Source organism: Chlorocebus sabaeus, chromosome 5 (assembly GCF_047675955.1).
Source record: "Chlorocebus sabaeus isolate Y175 chromosome 5, mChlSab1.0.hap1, whole genome shotgun sequence".
Taxonomy (NCBI): Eukaryota; Metazoa; Chordata; class Mammalia; order Primates; family Cercopithecidae; genus Chlorocebus; species Chlorocebus sabaeus.
This window is the reverse complement of record NC_132908.1, coordinates 15414318-15432181: the sequence shown is the minus strand read 5'-3', so window position 1 is coordinate 15432181 and position 17864 is coordinate 15414318. Positions and strand designations below refer to the sequence as shown.

The following is a 17864-nucleotide window of genomic DNA, read 5'->3' as shown; positions in this document are numbered from 1 at the left end:
CAAAACCCCATCTCTACTAAAAATACAAAAATTATCCAGGCGTGGTGGTGCACGCCTGTAATCCCAGCTACTCGGGAGGCTGAGGCAAGAGAATCTCCTGCACCCAACAGGCGGAGAGGTTGCGGCAAGCCAAGGTCGCGCCAATACAAGGTCGCGCCACTGCACTCCAGCCTGGGTGACAGAGCGAGGCTAAATTTCAAAAAGAAAAACTGGAACCAATGTCCATTACATCAAGAAAGAAATCCAATGTGGCCTGTAAGATCAGGCTGCAAGTAAGGTATTCAGGGATCCACAAACTGTTTCTGTAACTTTTCTGCTTCGCAGGCCACATGCTTTCTCGGTCTCAACCACTTGACTTGGCCGCTGTTACACAGGAGCAGCCACAGAGAATCCATAAACAAACGGGCAAGGCTGTGTTCTAAGGAAACTATGCTTATAAAAATAGGCAGTTTTTGGAGTCTGCCAAGCCCTGCCATAACAGAAAATATTAATATAATTCCAGAAAAAGCAGTCTGTTTTATAAGCTATCCACTGCCAGCAGCTCCAAGCTGATTTCTGAAAAAGCAGAAATACAGGCAAGAAGTGGTTGAGAAGGGCAAGGAAAAGGGAAGTAACATTTGTGGGCACCAGCTACTTAGCCGGCTCTCTGCACAACGGGCTTTATAAACTTAACTTTAGTCTTATATTCTGCAGAAAGGTTCTATTATGTCTATTTTACAGATGGGAAAACTGAGTTTCAGGGAGGTCAAGTACTTTGCCATGGTCAGTACTCAGCACCAGTACTGGTGCTAAGTTAGTAGAACACATCAGTGGAGCCATTTCACACTTCCTTTTTCTGGCCTTTAGAAATAAAATGCTGTACACTGAGCACCCTCCCTTAACAGAAGCAGCCAGCGGGCTGTGCAGACAAGGTGGCGGTCAGCTCAGGGCCTGGACTCCTCCATGCTTGTCCAACGCTAAATAACGCAGTCAAGGTCATGAGGCAAAGACGACTTAAACAAGGAAAGGTACATGGTTGTGATACAATTTGAGACCTGGGTTTTAGAAAGTTTACAAAGACGAGAAGTGTGGGAGGGCCACAGGATGTTGCATTCCAATTCTTACTTTTGTATTTTCCAGGGAGCACGTTGTCAAAGGTGAAAGTCATGGAGTTGACCTTGCCGGAGAGCTGGAGGCTCCGCTTCTCACCCTGGCGGCTCAGGGACTGCAGAGTCACCAGCAGGTCACCACAGGTGTCTGCAGGAAAAAGAAGGGAGGGTCCCATGTGACCCTTCACAAGCTTCATCACAGGTTCGAATCCTAACCCTGTGTAATAGCTTCTTGCTACTGCTGAGCTCCTAAGAGGCAGTGGTGGGAGGGCTTCTTTCAAACTAACACGCGTCCACTTGACCCCAAGAAGCCTCCCTCGCATGCAGGTGGTCAGCAGCAAACAACAAAGGCAAAAGGAAAAGGTTCCCAAATCCCACCCCTACCTGCTGACTTCTTCGAAACTATGTGTTCTTACTTTCCAGTGATATCTTACCCAAACAAGAGACTTTCCCAGAAACGGATGCCAAGAACTGTACAAAGGCCACATCCATCACGGGCCTGTCGGTCACAGTAAGAGGAAACATCTGGGGTTTCAGTGTCAGCCCTGCTCTGGTCTCTGCCTCAGGAACCATCACCTGCAGAAACGTGGATGGAATGTTAGAGGCTGCATTCGGCGGGATCTTCCCCCGACCTACAGAGTGCTAGAACATTCATCTGGGTCCACAGCTAAAGAGATTTTGAAGGCCAAAGGTTCATTTCCAGGCCGATTTTATAGTCACAACAAATCCATGAATAACTCATGTGAAGGAAACACAGTTCTACCCAGATGAGAAATTAGCCTCAACAGACCCACGTGTATGAACAAAAGTCTGTCTGGCCTAATTCTCCACAGGCACACAAAGCTGACCTGCCTCACTTACATACTAGAAACCATACTACATCCCAGTCTCTTTTACTGGCTTCGGATCACTTGTACTGTAAGCTCTGAACCTGTCAACACTATGTGGATGACGCTTTGGTAGAATTAAGTCATTTTCTTCTTCCTATTGTCCTGTGTGCCTTTCATGGGCTAAGAAGAGGAACAGATGAAGGGAGCAGCGGCCAACTCTTTCATCCCTAGTAAAGATGACACTGCCCTTCCTTGGAAAAGTCCATCACGCCTCCGAAAGGGCTTCCAAAGGCTTGTCAATGTGGACATCTTCACAAGAAGCCAGCTACCATTTAATAAAGGCAGCTGTCAACCCACACGCCATGCTGTTCTGTGGAAGCAGGGAGAACGCAACCTCCTACCCTGTTTCCCACAGAGGGAGGGGCCCCACTCTGCCCTAGAGGAGAGCAGAGTCTAACAGGGAACCTTCCCGGCCCTCTCCCTTTGTGTTACTTTCTTTTCCACAGGGAGGAAGGGCAGCTGCTGATTTGATGGGTGAGAGCCCAGAGAAACAGTCTCTCCCCAAGGGCAGGGCCACTGCACTGAAAGGCATGGTGGGCTGCTCTGTTCTGTCTCTTGCTTGCTTGGGCCAGCTGTGGCTTGGGCCTTTACCATGGTGATGAGACCATAGGCCAGAGCATCTCCCCCTTCTCAGCCTGCTTGAATGGGTAAGTCGCATGGTCCCTGCCCAGCCATCTTGAAGTCAGGGCAAAGCAGGAAATGGGAAGCTCCATTTTGGCCTGGGGTCCCAGAAGCCACACACTATGGCCATTTTTGAGCTGCCATTAGTAGAGTTCATTTTTGGTCTCCTCTTGGACTCATCGATATTCTACAGCAGCCAGAAGCCTGAAGGTAGAGGAGTGACTGGCAGACTGATACTAACAAACACCAAGACCAGGAAAAAGAGAGACAGATGGCATTATTTTGTAGCTGGATGCCTATCTGGCTCTACTCTACTGGTGCAGGATTGTAAAGACTTAGAAACAAGAAGTTGGAAACTGGAATGCTCCTTCTCTAACCCCATTCTAGCTAATAACCCTTCTAAAACTCACTGCTTTTTCTCAAAACATTTTAAATTTAAAACAATGCATCGCACCTGAACTTTGTAAGTCCCTGGTTTTGCTTTAAAACAAAATGATCCATGAGCATCTGTCTCCACGGTGACCAAAGACTTGTCCTTGTCTTGAGATGACAGGACAACTTTGTATTTACTCATCTGCTTGACGGTGTCAGGGAAGCGAATGATTGATATCTGACCACAGACACTAAACCTGCAAAGAGAAGACCATTCATTCCAGCATGAGGACTCAATTATAACAGGAAAGGCTCTTATCAACCAAAAAAGACGCAGCCCTCTCCCAGCCCTTGTTCCTGAGAATAGTTTAATCTTAATGAAGAGACAGAATGCACTCCAGATGATTCTGGTTTTAAAAAGCAACCTTCATTCTGGTTTTAAAAAGCAACCTTCAGAAAGAAGACTGGACCTTTTTCTACAGAACAGGGAGCTGTTTGTGCGTTCTGGGTGACATCTGGCAATCCTCCACTGCAGAGGCAATTTTAAGAAAATCTGTAGATAATAAAAAACGTTTCAGGTAATTGTATCATTGACAGTGGAGCGGCCTTGGACTGAGAATGTGGGCTAGCCCTTAAAAGCAAGAGCTCTAAGCTGCCTAAGAAACTGTGGCATTAACCAGGCCATCAAATGAGGCAGGATTATCAAAGACGTCTTCCTTGCTTGTGATTATATATAATACATGGATGAAAGCAAACTGGGCTATTGGAACAGAAAAGATAATTAAGTTAAAAAATATAGAGCTAAAATTGAACTCCTTGGGAGGTAGGAGCCACAAACGGAACTTATAACGGAAAACCTCTATTAAGGTAATGACTCAGATTTGAGATTCTAAATAAGGAGTAAGGTGTTGCAAGGCATCCCTCGAAAAACACATGAAAGGCCCCTCTGCGAAGACCATCATCCTTGGAGTGCTGGTCTTCATTTCTGAAGCAGACGGTGAGTTAAAGTGTAATAGTACATCCTAGCTGGGGGTCACAGTTGTCTTTCCAACCGTTCATTTTAAAGGCTCTTCAAGAATCATTTTAGATAAAAATTAGTGGCCGGGCGCGGTGGCTCAAGTCTGTAATCCCAGCACTTTGGAAGGCCGAGACGGGTGGATCACAAGGTCAGGAGATCGAGACCATCCTGGCTAACCCGGTGAAACCTCGTCTCTACTAAAAAAATACAAAAAAAACTAGCCGGGCGAGATGGCGGGCGCCTGTAGTCCCAGCTACTCGGGAGGCTGAGGCAGGAGAATGGCGTAAACCCGGAAGGCGGAGCTTGCAGTGAGCTGAGATCCGGCCACTGCACTCCAGCCTGGGCCACAGAGCCAGACTCCGTCTCAAAAAAAAAAAAAATTAGTTACTTTTGACATAAAGATAATCAAGAATGTTGGATTCTGACAACTGGGGTACATTAAATGTTGGAACCACCACTCTGCCTCAAATAAAAAACAGTGAAAAACACAATGGAATGGTGGAAGATTGTGTGTGTGAAATCTAGGAATCATGAAAAATACAGTCATTCCTTCAGAGTGAAGGGACTGCCCAGCTCTATGAGTTCACTATCTCCAGCATGGGTCAACAAACTACGACCCAAGGACCAAGTCAGGGCCCCCCTCCTGTTTGTGTATGAATTGCAAGCCAAGAAAAAGGTTTTTACACTCTTAAGTGGTTAAAATTAAAAAAAAAAAAAAAAAATCAAAAGGAAGATAATATTTCACGACATGTAAAAATTATATGAAATGCAAATTGTGGTGTCAAAAAATGTAGTCTTGCTGCACTCTGCCCATTCATTTACAAATTGTCTGTCTCAGCTGCTGTCCTAGAGACCGTATGGCTCATGAAGCCTAAAATATTTATTCTCTGGCTCTCCACAGAGAAAGTGTCCCAATCCCGGACCTAGCATATGCATTTTGGTTCTCACATTCCCCTACTGTGAACTTTCAGAATAAAAGGAAGGGAAGCAAACACTGACACAATCATTCCCAAGGACCTTTCATATTCTCTTGATTTGTGTACCTGTCAGGGGACCCATCGCCTTGTCTATTTCCTATCAAATCTCTTTGCCTCCCTAAGTTGTAAATATTTGAATCATAAGCTCTGTTTTAGCTCATATTCTTATTAAAAAGAAGTGCCTATTTCCCCTAAGCCTCAAATCTATACTGGCTTAGTTTGGAAAAATAAACCAAAAGGGTGGTAAAAAAGGTTCCGTTATACTGAAGCCCTTACAAATTGATTTGTATCAATAAATTCTTTCAACAGGGTTTAATATCTATATGGACAAAAATAAGTAATATTGGTGGATATTGAGGTAACTCTATTTTCACAGTCATTTGGACAGAAGCCAAAGAGTTTGTTTTTCAAACTGAGTTTTTTTGTTTTTTTTTTTTTAAAAGGAAGATTAGGCACCATGGCTCAGCCTATAATTCCAGCACTTTGGGAAGTCAAAGAGGGTGGGTCACTCGAGGTCGGGAGTTCGAGATCAGCCTAGCCAACATGGCAAAACCCCATCTCTAATAAAAAATGTAAAAATTAGCCAGGTGTGGTGGAACGTGCTTGTAATCCCAGCTACTCAAGAGGCTGGGGCAGGAGAATCGCTTGAACCCGAGAGGTGGAGGCTGCAATGAGCTGAGATGGCACCACTTTGTACTCCAGCCTGGGCAATGGAGACTCTGTCTCAAAAAAAATAAAAAGGAAAAGAAATAGTAAGAAGTATCAGTGTGCTAAAAAGACAAATGTACTATGTTGGCCAAAAAAAAAAAGATATTTTCCAAAAATGTTCAACAAATGCTATTTTTCTGTCTTTGACCCAAATGCTCTACTTTAAAGGAGAAAATAAATATATTTCCTCCATCTCCGTGAACAGCACCTCCTCCATCTACCCAGTGGCTCAAATAAGAAACCTGAAACCTCAACAGCACAGGCCTGTGGGTGTGTTCTCCATGTGACCTACCACATCCATCTACTCCTCGCTCCCTCGCCTGCCAGTCGCCTGGGCCCAGCCACCACCATATCTCCTCCAGACAACCACCACCGCCTCATATCTGGCCCCTCCATTCACACCATGGCTTTCCTCCAATCCATTCTCCACACAGCAGCCAGGAAGAAAAACAAACTTTATTTAAAGTACCATGATCCCTATCACTCCCTTGCCAACTGACAACTATTTTTTTTCTTGAGACGGTGTCTCACAGTGTCGCCCAAGCTGGAGTGTAGTGGCACAATCTCGGCTCACTGCAACCCCTGCCTCCCAGGTTCAAGCAATTCTCCTGCCTCAGCCTCCCAAGTTGCTGGGATTATAGGTGCGCACCACCATGCCCCGCCAACCTTTTGTCTGTTTAGTAGAGACCGGGGTTCACCATGCTGGCCAGGCTGGTCTCGAACTCCTGAACTTGTGATCCACCTGCCTCAGCCTCCCAAAGTGCTGGGATCACAGGCGTGAGCCACCGCGCCCGGCCAACCAACTGACAACTCTTAACGGGTTTCCACTGCATTAGGGAGCAAAGTCCAACCCCAAAGTAGGGCTACAAGGTCCCAGAGCTCCCTGACCTCACCCACCTCCTCCAACTGCACAGACTGCCTTTCAGGTCCTTCCTATCCTGTGCAGGCCTCTGAGCATGCTGCTCCTCTGCTAGGCAAGATCCTTCTTGATCTACCTCTCAGTCTTTACTAAGGTCTCTGCAACCCAGAGAATCTTGCAGAGCTCCCAGTCTAAATTAGCTCTTCTTGTAGCAGCCTGGTCTCTTCCCTCCACAACACCTGCCATAATTTAGCATCACAAATGTATTGTCTTTTTTTTAATCTTGTTATCTTATTTGTTAATTTTTATCTCTTTATTTATTTATTGTTAGACCAGGTTATGAGACTAGGTAATTTTTGTATTTTTGGTAGAGATGGTGTTTTCCCAAGTTGCCCAGGCAGGTCTCAAACTCCTGGGCTCAAGCGATCCACCCGCCTCTGCCTCCCAAAGTGCTGGGATGGATTACAGGTGTGAGGCACCAAGCCTGGCCACAGATAAGTATTTGTCTTCAGTCTGTCTTCCTGGTAGGGTGAAAGCCCCATCTCTGGAACACTAGTTTGATTAATTATTAGGTACGAAGCATTTCTCAGTGCCTCATCTAGAGTAATTGCGCAAAGTGTTTATGGAAGGTGGGAAGCACTTAAATCCAAGAATTAGTTTCTGAGGATGATTTGCTTCCTCGTCCTCCATTCACCACTGGACTCCTTGACCTCCACACCTCCATCTGTCTACAGAAAAGAGTCACCATGGCCTCCTCAGTGATCAAGCCAGCAAACTGTTCACCAGGGCTCAGCTCCCTGGACCTCCCTGTTGGACACTACCTCCTACCCCAAACTTAGCTTTCTTAGCTCCTATGACCTCATGCTCCCTAGGTCCCCCTTGGGTCATCTGGCACTCTGTTTTTGACCTACTGTTCTTCTCATTCTACCTGTACATATTTGAGGTCCCGGCTGCCACCTGCAGCTGAATCTTCAGGATTTGCCATCCATTCAAGCACCTATTGAAGAGCTCCACCTACTGGTCCTAGACCAACGTGGCCAAAACTGAACCTCATCACCTAACTGGCTCCTCTTTCTGTCCCCAGCCATCACAGCTCTCAAGCTGGGCATCCTAAAGTATCTCGCCAATCTGTCCTTGACTTCCCTACAAGGCAAGCCATTGTCGCCTCTGCTTACAGACCTCCTGTGCCCAAGTCCTGTCCGCTTCAAAGCCACTCTCCCCCATGCCATTGTTTTCAGAATGCCCTATTGAAAACAATGATCAAAGCTTGTTGATGTTCAAAACCGCTCATGGCCCCCTGGCCCTAGTGGGAGAAAGCCCCTATGCCCTGGTGGGCTGTGAGGAGGTGCTATGGGGTTGGCCTCATCACCTCCTTCACCTGTCAGTACATTCTGCTCCAGCAGCATGCAGTTTTACACCCGTAGCCACCTCATGCTGCTTTGAGACTGCCTGACTTTGCTCATGCCGCGCTTCTCCCAAGTAGACCCTGCGTTCTCCTTCTAAGCTACTGTTTTGGGAGCGCCTGTTGTGTCTAAAGCTGTTCTGCAGGTGACATGCAGGTGAATCTGGGATCTGACCCCAAAGCCCGAGTTCTTGGCACTACACAATCCTGCTTCAGATGATGGTAAAACCACACGAATTCAACCACAAGATGTCCCTGACTGTACTTATAGTATAATGAGTAACTACAAGCAGGAATAACTACGCCAATGACCTGAAGCCTCTTCCAATAAGCTTTCTCAACCAACAATACCATCTTCTAAAATCTTCAAAGATTAAGCAGAGGGGTCCTGTGAAAGATCATGAAAGTCAGACATGAAAGATTTTTTAATTTCACGAGCTCATTTTAACTTGAAGCAAGGGACTTTTCAGTAAGCATCTAACATGTCAGTACCCTCAGTTTGTAAGATTTAGAACTAATCTTTCTTGACTGGGTGTGGTGGCTCACACTTGTAATCCCAGCACTTTGGGAGGCTGAAGCAGATGGATAGCCTGAGGTTAGGAGTTTGAGACTAGCCTGGCCAACATATAGTGAAACCCCGTCTCTAGTAAAAAATACAAAAATTAGCTGGGCATGGTGGGGCACGCCTGTAGTCAAAGCTACTTGGGAAGCTGAGGCAGGAGAATCACTTGAACCTGGGAGGCAGAGGTTGCAGTGAGTTAAGATGGTACCACCGCACTATAGCCTGGGCAACAGGGCAAGACTCTGTCTCTCAAAAAAAAAAAAAAAGTACTAATCTTTCTTAAGTTCTTAAGCTCAGCAAAGACACACAGATCACAGGTCATTTTGTTTTACATTGGCTGCCAGCATAAACACTGGCGCTTCCAAATCCACACAATAAGCTTACCCTGTTGCAATAATGTCAGCCAGCTGAGGTGTGTTCGGTGCAATTTTGATGGTGACCGTTTCAAAGTAGAGGTGCTCTTTCTGAGCGTGGATAGTGTATGTCCCTGTGGTTATGTTCTCAAGGCGGAATGAGCCATCAGCTTTTGTTTTAACTGTAAAACAAAAACACACGAACAGAAGATAAGCCAAAAACAACTGTGTATCCTTACACGTACACCAGAATACTTGAGACCAAAAGCTGCCCTGTTTTCATATAGTCATCGGTTCCTTTCCATTTCTCTGTGTGGTCCAGAAAGAGCGCTGGCCAGCAGCCCAGGGCTGCTGTGTCAGCCCACCTTTGATTTGGTTATTCAGGGTGACAACTGCTTCTGGAACACCATCTCCTTCGGGTCCGTTCAAGACCCTCCCAGTGACAGAGAATCCCATGACGTGGAACACGGGCTAGAAAACAAAGAACAGGAAGAAGCTGCTCAAAGGTGCTCCTGTGCCAGAGACACGAAGCCGCCTTCTGCTGCGCCAGCCATCGCCCACCATGTCTGCTCCTGCTGCCCACCTCCCAACCCTCAGTCCCCCAGTCCTGTGTGCCAGCCGGGCTCCCTCTCACTTTACCCACATCTGTCTTCTCTGTTCTGTTCCCAACACACTGCTGAGTGTCAAACAACAGAACAGAAAACGTCTAGAGACTTACTTTCCTAGTTAAAAGGTCACTGACTCAGGCTTCTAAAAGCCCTCCACCCTTAACCCTGTGCCATCTCCTCCCCTCCAGATGCCCCCATTTTGGTGAACCACATCTTCCTCCAGTCTCCCTCCAGTCTCCCATGCACACCCCAGCACCATTTTGGACGCCCCCTCCCTGCTCCTCCAGCATCCATCACTCCTGTGGATCCCACCTCTGCAAGGTCTCACATGCCCCCTCCTGTCTTTCCACCACGGCCTGAACACAGGTCCTTATGAAATCCACCTAGGCCGGGCGCAGTGGCTCACGCCTGTAATCCCAGCACTTTGGGAGGCCGAGGCAAGCGGATCACTTGAGGTCAAGAGTTCAAGACCAGCCTGGCCAACATGGTGAAGCCCTGTCTCCACTAAAAATACAAAAATGAGCCAGGTGTGGTGGCAGGAGCCTGTAATCCCAGCTCCTCAGGAGGCTGAGGCAGGAGAATCACTTGAACTCGGGAGGCGGAGGTTGCAGTGAGCCGAGATCACTCCAGCCTGTGCGACACAGCAAGACTCTGTCTCAAAAAAAAAAAAAAAAAAGAAGAAAAAGAAATCCACCTACACCACCCTCCTCCACCCCCATCACTGACTCACACGTGGTCCCAGGCTCCGTGTCTGTGTCTGTGCCCCACTCGCCTGTGAGCAGCACACCTGTACTTTCTCTGCAGTTACTGAGTTCCAGCCCTGATCTGTGTATCCTCAAGGTCACCACTGCTAACCTAGTTTAATACCTTCACCAAACTTACCAGTATCTGAAATGTCCTTGATCGATTTCTTAGTTGTCTCCCTCCCACTAGCATGTTACCTCATGAAGACAGGGATCTTTTCTGTCTTAGTCACCTGGTACACAGCAGGCACTCAACTGACTCATGAATGAATGAATATGTGCATGCACGTGTGCAACAGCATCTGAGATGAAGCTTTAAGTAACGAAATGACTTCCTTTTTATGCCGGTAGCCCATCTTCTTTATTTTTATTTTTATTTTATTTTTTCAGCAAAGGTTTCTTAGTGATGATCTCACATGACAGGTATTCCTTCTTGATCTTTCCAAAAAGACATGTTTCATTCCATCTAATACCTACTTATTAATTCACATATGTACTCAACAAATATTTTCACTGGGCACCTACTATGTGCCAGGTGCTGAATCACATGTTAGGAAAACAGTAAAGAATAAGACACTCACGGTTCTGGACCTCAGGGAACTTACAGGGCCCCATTCCCTGAAATTCCATTCATCATTTTCAAAATCTGTATTTGGCTGTAATCTGGGAATAGCTGTCTCTGCTCACCGGCCCCCATTCTTCTCTGCAAGCCACGTGAAGCAAACTAAAGGCTTCATCTTCTCATCCTTCTCTTTCCCCTCCAGTGTACAGGAGAACAGTCAAACACATCACTGAATCTTAAAAAGCAGAGTCTGCACCCCACTGTGCATATGACCTAAAAGCCCGCTCCTGCCAGTTTAAGCTATTGTAACACAGTACTTTCCAATGTAATATAAAAAGAAAATGATTAAAAAATAATTTCTTCAATAATTCTAACACTGGGTGGTCCACTTAGGAGAGACTGTGATTTTCTTTTGGGATTTGCTCTAGCTAGCCAATTTTCTACAGTAACCATTTTCTACTTCTGTAAGGAAAGGAGACATAAGTGAGATGAAAACTCCATTTACCATCTATGTGAGGGTCTAGGCAGTTTATCGAGCCACATATCACACTGCCCATTCCTACTACCACGGTCCAAGCTCTGCCAGTTCTCACCTGGTTTACGGCCATGGCATCCCAACTGGTCCCCCACTTCCACCCTGACACCCTGCAAACTCTCCTCAACACAGCTGCCAGAAGGATCATGCCGCTCCTCTGCTAGGAACCTTCCAGTGGCACCAATTCTTACCCAGAGTTACAGGCAAAGTGGCCCACCAGGCCCCGCACAATCTGCCCTGTCACCTCCCTGAACCTCTCTCCGCCTCCTCCTTCCTTGCCCATTCCCTCCACTCCAGCCACCCTGGCCTCCTTGGGGTGCCCTGAACTCTTCAGCACACTCCTGCCTCAGGACCTTTGCATGTGCTGTTCCCTCAGTCTTACACACTCTTCCTGCAGGAGTGAAGTATAGTTCTCTCGTTCTTTCCCTTCAGGTTGCTGCTCAAATGTCACCTTCACAGGGAGGACTTCTCAAAAACACTCTATGTACAATTGCAACCCCTGTCTCCACCCTGATACTGCACGATCTCCTTTCTTCCTTTATTTTTCTAGAGAACACTTATCACCTTCTACTGTACTTTCTAACTTATTCATCTATACATGTATGGACCCTTCCTGTCATTAGAACATGAAGTCTATCCAGGTGCAGCGGCTCACACCTGTAATCCCAACACTTTGGGAAGCCGAGGCAGGCAGATCACTTGAACCCAGGAGTTAGAGAACAGCCTTGGCAACATGGTGAAACCCCATCTCTACAAAAAATACAAAAATTAGCTGGGCATGTTGGTACGCGCCTGTGGTCCCAGCTACTCAAGACGCTGAGGTGGGAGGATCACTTGAGCCCTGGAGGCAATGGCTGCAGTGAGCTGAGATCGCACCACTGCACTCTAGCCTGAGCCACACAGTGAAATCCTGTCAAAAAATAAAAAATAAAAAAATGAGGTCCACAGGGACAAGAATTTTTGCCTCTTTCGGTCGGGGCTGTATCCCCAGTCCTGGAAATGGTGCCTGAAATGTATGTCACTGGCACTCAATAAATATATTTCACTGAATGGGGAGATTTAACTAGGAATCCAGCTCTCTACAATAAGGACATCATGTGCAAGAACATAATACCAGATTGCACTTTTTCCAACAGCCCTTCCAGAAAAAATAATCGATTTTTTTTTAAACATGTTTGCAACACCTGTGCCTAGGGATGGGAACTCGAACACCTGTCCCTCCAGAAGACAGGAAAGCCTTACCTCGATTTTCAGGCTGTCGTGCTCCACTGTGAAGTCAAGTCTGGAAGGCGCCACATCAAAGGTAATCCTCTCCCCTCGATAGAACGGAATCTGGAAGGAAGAGTCTGTTAATCACTAAGAACCACGAACATGATCAATCAGCAATATTAATACTCGATCTAGCAGCCCACAAATGACAAGGGGTTCAAGACAAGCCAAGAGAAATGCTCATCATAACTATTGCAGATTTGAAAAGAGGAAGCCTTGCCCTTTTGGTAGCTATTACTAAGGGGTGAGTATCTCATCTTAAGTTACTTCTTAACAGCGTTTACAGAGAACTGCAGGCCAACCATCTTTTCCTTTAACACCCAAACAGCACTGGCTTTTACTGTGTCATGAGAGTCCCAGACATAAACAGAACAGAAATCTGCTTCACTCACCACGGTGTAGCCCCCACTTGGCAAGGAGTAGAAGGAGAACGAGCCATCTTCTCTGGAGACCGTGTAGCACAAATACACCAGACTCTCGTCTTGGTGCTGGAACCCAGGCACTGGTGAGGCATTGCAGCCCAGGACATCCTATGCCGGGGGAAAAAAAGACAAGACTTCCTTTTCCATTTACATGTTCTGAATACCATCAATTAGCCACATCAGAGGAAAATTTCTCTAAGTTTCACGTCAATATATGTATTTCTGCAATCTAAGACACATTAATACAGATAAAAGGAACAAAAATCCTGACATTCAAGTTGTAAAGTTAAAAACTGCCACAGTCTTCTCAGGAAAAATGACATGCCTGTCCTTCTTATAATGGGTCCCCATTCTCCAAATAAGGAAACGGAGGCTCAGGAAGGTAATGTGACTGGCCCAGGGTCGCACAGCTAGGAAGAGGCATTTGTTTAAACCTGAGATTTTTTTAAACCCAGGACTGATTTCAAAGCCTGTGCACCTTCCATCACATACCACTGCCTCTCAGAGTAGATGTGCAATGTCTTATGAGTCAACAGAGACACATGATATTCTTGAATTTTTTTTTTTTTTTTTTTTTTGAGACAGTCTCACTCTGTCACCCAGGCTGGAGTGCAGCGGTGCCATCTCGGCTCACTATAACCTTCACCTCCCAGGTTCAAGCAATTCTACTGCCTCAGCCTCCCATGCAGCTGGGACTACAGGCATGTGCCAACACGCCCGGCTAATTTTTTTGTATTTTTAGTAGAGATGGGGTTTCATAATGTTGGCTAGGCTGGTCTAAAACTCCTGACCTCAAGTGATCCACCCGCCTTGGCCTCCCAAAGTGCTGGGATTACAGGCCTGAGCCATCACACCCGGCCTGAGACACATGATATTCTTAAGTGTTAAAATGATAAATCAACCCAGACCTGTATTTATTAAAACAGTATGTTCTGGTCTGTAATCCCCCACCCTCCTACCCTTCACACCATCTCCTTTGTTCTTTTCTTTGCTTACCTCTTTAGTTACTAAGGAAGAAAAGAGAAGAAACTTCACCCCTTTCATGGGCTCCCCATCACTTCGGACAGAGCCAGACACATTGTAGCCAGCAACTATGAGGGGACTGGCCGCATTGGCATTGGAGTTGGTTACACGCACTGTGGTGCTTGCCTAAAACAGAAAAAGATTTTAACTGGTGAAAAAATAAACACTTGCAAAGTATCTAACAACATGAGGACATGCTAAAGCTAAAATATTAACTGGGAAACGTAATCCATCAAATTGCTTATTCAGTATGATCATTTTTTTTTTTTTTTTTGAGATGGAGTCTCTGTCACACAGGCTTGAGTGCAATGGGGTAACCTCGTGCAATGGGGCAACCTCGGCTCACTGCAACCTCTGCCTCCTGGGTTCAAGCGATTCTCCCGCCTCAGCCTCCCAAATAGCGGGGATTACAAGCGCCTGCCACCATGCCTGGCTAATTTTTGTATTTTTAGTAGAGACGGGGTTTCACCATGTTGGCCAGGCTGGTCTCGAACTCCTGACCTCAGGTGATCCACCCGCCTCAGTCTCCCAAAGTGCTGGGATTACAGGCGTGAGCCTCCGTGCCTGGCCCATTACTATTTTTCAATGCCCAAAATGAAGTGAAAGGAAATGTGGCAAAATGTAAATGATAATGATTTTATCTATACGGTGGTATTTTACTTGTATACTTTTCCACCTTCCAAAATTTCTAACTTTGTTTCCACTGCTTTATATTCCTCTATATGTTCCAATTTTTTTTAATGAGCGTATTTTGGTTTTTTTCTATGTTTAATGATATACAGTGTTAACTGAAGATTAGCCTAAAGCTGCCTCCTTACATACTTTAAGTTTGGCCTAAAGGTTTCTCCGTACATAGTGCCAAGTCTCAGCCAATTGCAGCAGTCATCCTTCAACTACTCACAGGTGGCCAACTGTTCAAACCATGTGCAAATAAGACAAATGTCCAGCTGTAACCAATCCAACTGTTTCTGTCCCTCACTTCCGCTTTCTGTCCATCACTTTCTTTTTCTGTCCATAATCCCTTTGCAATCACACAACAATGCCACAGTCACTGTAAACCTATTCTGGCTCAGGAGGCTGCCCAATTGACAAACTGTTCTGTGCTCAATTAAACTCTGTTTAATTTGTCCTAAGTTGTTCTTTTCATAATATGTGTATATTTTTAAACATTTTTGTTAAGGTACAATTTACACAGAGAAAAGTGCGCATATTCTAAGCACACAGCACAGGGCTTATCACAAGCTGGGCACTGGTTACCCAGCAGAATAAATAGCACCAGCAAGCCAGAAGTGCCCCTCACACTTGCTTCCGGTCACTAACTCCCGGAGGAGGATAAACATTATCCCGACTTCTAACAACATGCTTTACTTTAAAATCCCAATCTCATATTAATACACTCAGATTCTTCTATGCAGACAATTAACATACAACGCAAACCTTAAAATCTCTTCTGTTTATAAATGTGTAAGCCCTTTCATTTCGATTTTTTTTTTTTTTTGAGACGGAGTCTCACTCTGTCACCCAAGCTGAAGTGCAGTGGTGCAATCTTGGCTCACTGCTACCTCCACCTCCCAGGTTCAAGCAATTCTCCTGCCTCAGCCACCCGAGTAGCTGGGATTACAGGCACATGCCACCATTCTCGGCTAATTTTTTTGTATTTTTAGTAGAGACGCGGTTTCACCATGTTGGCCAGGCTGGTCTCGAACTCCTGACCTCAAGTGATCCGCCCACCTCAGCCTCCCAAAGTGCTGGAATTACAGGCATGAGTAACTGCGCCCAGCCTTGAATAAAATATTTTCAAATGTTGCTGCAGAAGAGAAAAACCCCCAGAACCAAAAGTCATAAACAGTAAGAAGAGACATCTAGGTGTGAAACTATCATCAACTATAAATGCAGAAAACCTACAGAGTAAAAAAATAATAAAACCTATAGGGTAGAAGCTGAAATACTGATTCCAATGCTTCTTTAGCAAAAATGAGATACAGCTTCTATACTAACACAGAAGCTAACACGTCAAGATGTCCCTTAATCTTATTTTAATTTGGTCTTTCACAGCTATTACAGAACCTCACCTAGTAGGTGGAGTTCCTTTTTTGATCTTGGACTATAAACTATTTCAGTCAAATAAAACAAGATATGCTAAAGAACACTTATATACCTTCTAACCAACTAAAGAAATTAAATTAAAAAAAATTCAAGATGATGGCATACCCCCAAGTCCCCCTCCTCCTTTTTCTCTAGAAGTCAGTATCATTTTGAACAGTGTCTGCTATTCCCATGTATGTCTTCATAATTTTTCTGCATAAGACTGTATCCTCCCTGTTCCTACTAAAAACAAAAAATTAACTGGACATGGTGGCAGGCACCTGTAATCCCAGCTACTCAGAAGGCTGAGGCAGGAGAATCGCCTGAACCTGGGAGGCAGAGGTTGCAATGAGCCGAGATCGCACCACTGCACTCCGGCCTGGGCAACAAGAAGAGCAAGACTCCATCTCAAAAAAAAAAAAAAGACTGTATCCTTAGCTAGGTAAAGCAGCACACGCCTGCAGTTCCAGATCCTTGGGAGGCCAAGGTGGAAGGATTGCTTAAGGCCAAGAACCAGAGGCTGCAATGAGCCACAAATATGTCACCGTACTCGAGACTGGGCAACAGAGCAAGATCCTGTTGCAAAAAAAAAAAAAAAAAAGAAAGACTGTATCTGGCCGAATGCACTGGTTTACACCTGTAATCCCGCCATTTTGAGAGCCCGAGGCTGGTGGATCATTTGAGGCCAGGAGTCTGAGACCAGCCTGGCCAACATGGCAAAATCCCACCTATACTAAAAATACAAAAATTAGCTGGGCGTGGTGGTGCATCTCTGTAATTCAGCTGCTCAGGAGACTGAAGCAAGAGACTCGCTTGGACACAGGAGGCCAAGGTTGCAATGAGCCAAGATCACACTACTGCACTCTAGCCTGGGCAACAGAGCGAGACTCCGTCTTAAAAAAAAAAAAAAAAAAAAAAAGACTGTATCCATAAACAATGCTATCACAAGTATTTAAAATCATATTTTCTTCAACTCTGTTTTTAAATGTAGTTACACTGCTATATGTAGCCCTGGTTCATTCATTACTGCTGACGTACAGCAGCCTACTGTATGATGGAACCCCAATCCATTCTTCTCTTAAAAGGCATTTACAATATTTTGCTTGTTTACAATATTTTGCTATTACAAACAAAGCTGCAATAAACATTCTTATACATTCTCCTTGGGCACACGTACCACAGTTTCTAGAATGTTTAGTATATTTACAGATTTCTGTTTCAGGCTGAAAAAAGAACAACAAATAAATCTCATCAGGGCCTTCTGTTGTTGATTTAGTTTAAAATAGCTATAGTTAATAAAACAGATCTATTTCACAGCAGGAAGACAACACTGTCACCTAAAACTGAAACCAACACAAGCAACATCTGCTACAGTGAGGAGTTACACCTTATAAATAACCACCAAACTAATCAACGGCACCATTGGTTCTTCATCTAGTCCTGGAAAAACCATAAATTCTTTTCACATCCTAAATTGAAAAGCCCTACATTTGTCCCAAGACCAGCATTTTATTGGCATGGCTACAGACGTAGCTGTCACACTCACCTCTTTCAACGCCCAGGTTGGATGAGTCGCAAGGATTTCATAATCTCCAGGCAGAACTTTAAAAAATGCAAACCTAAGAAATACAAAATAACCATTTAGCTTTCTCCAAACAACCCAAGTATTTCTAATTTTACGACTAATGTAATGTAATTTTATGACAAGAAAATAATGTTGGAATTATTGCAAGCTTGCCATTAGCTTGTTAAATCAGCATGAATGAA

At 45.1% G+C, this 17864-nt stretch overlaps 1 protein-coding gene across 3 annotated transcripts in view; it reads right to left on the bottom strand.

Moving 5' to 3' along the window:
* Positions 1-17864, bottom strand: part of LOC103228897 (BOS complex subunit NOMO1) — a 64129-nt gene that overhangs the window by 31178 nt on the left and 15087 nt on the right. For all 3 annotated transcript variants that reach the window (XM_007986578.3, XM_007986598.3, XM_007986572.3), the window contains 9 exons: positions 17644-17716; positions 13986-14138; positions 12960-13097; positions 12541-12630; positions 9216-9321; positions 8882-9032; positions 3054-3228; positions 1523-1664; positions 1105-1236 (listed from right to left, as the gene is read on the bottom strand). In XM_007986578.3, the coding sequence (XP_007984769.1) occupies positions 1105-1236; positions 1523-1664; positions 3054-3228; positions 8882-9032; positions 9216-9321; positions 12541-12630; positions 12960-13097; positions 13986-14138; positions 17644-17716 (1160 nt within the window). The remainder of the gene's footprint in view (positions 1-1104; positions 1237-1522; positions 1665-3053; positions 3229-8881; positions 9033-9215; positions 9322-12540; positions 12631-12959; positions 13098-13985; positions 14139-17643; positions 17717-17864) is intronic.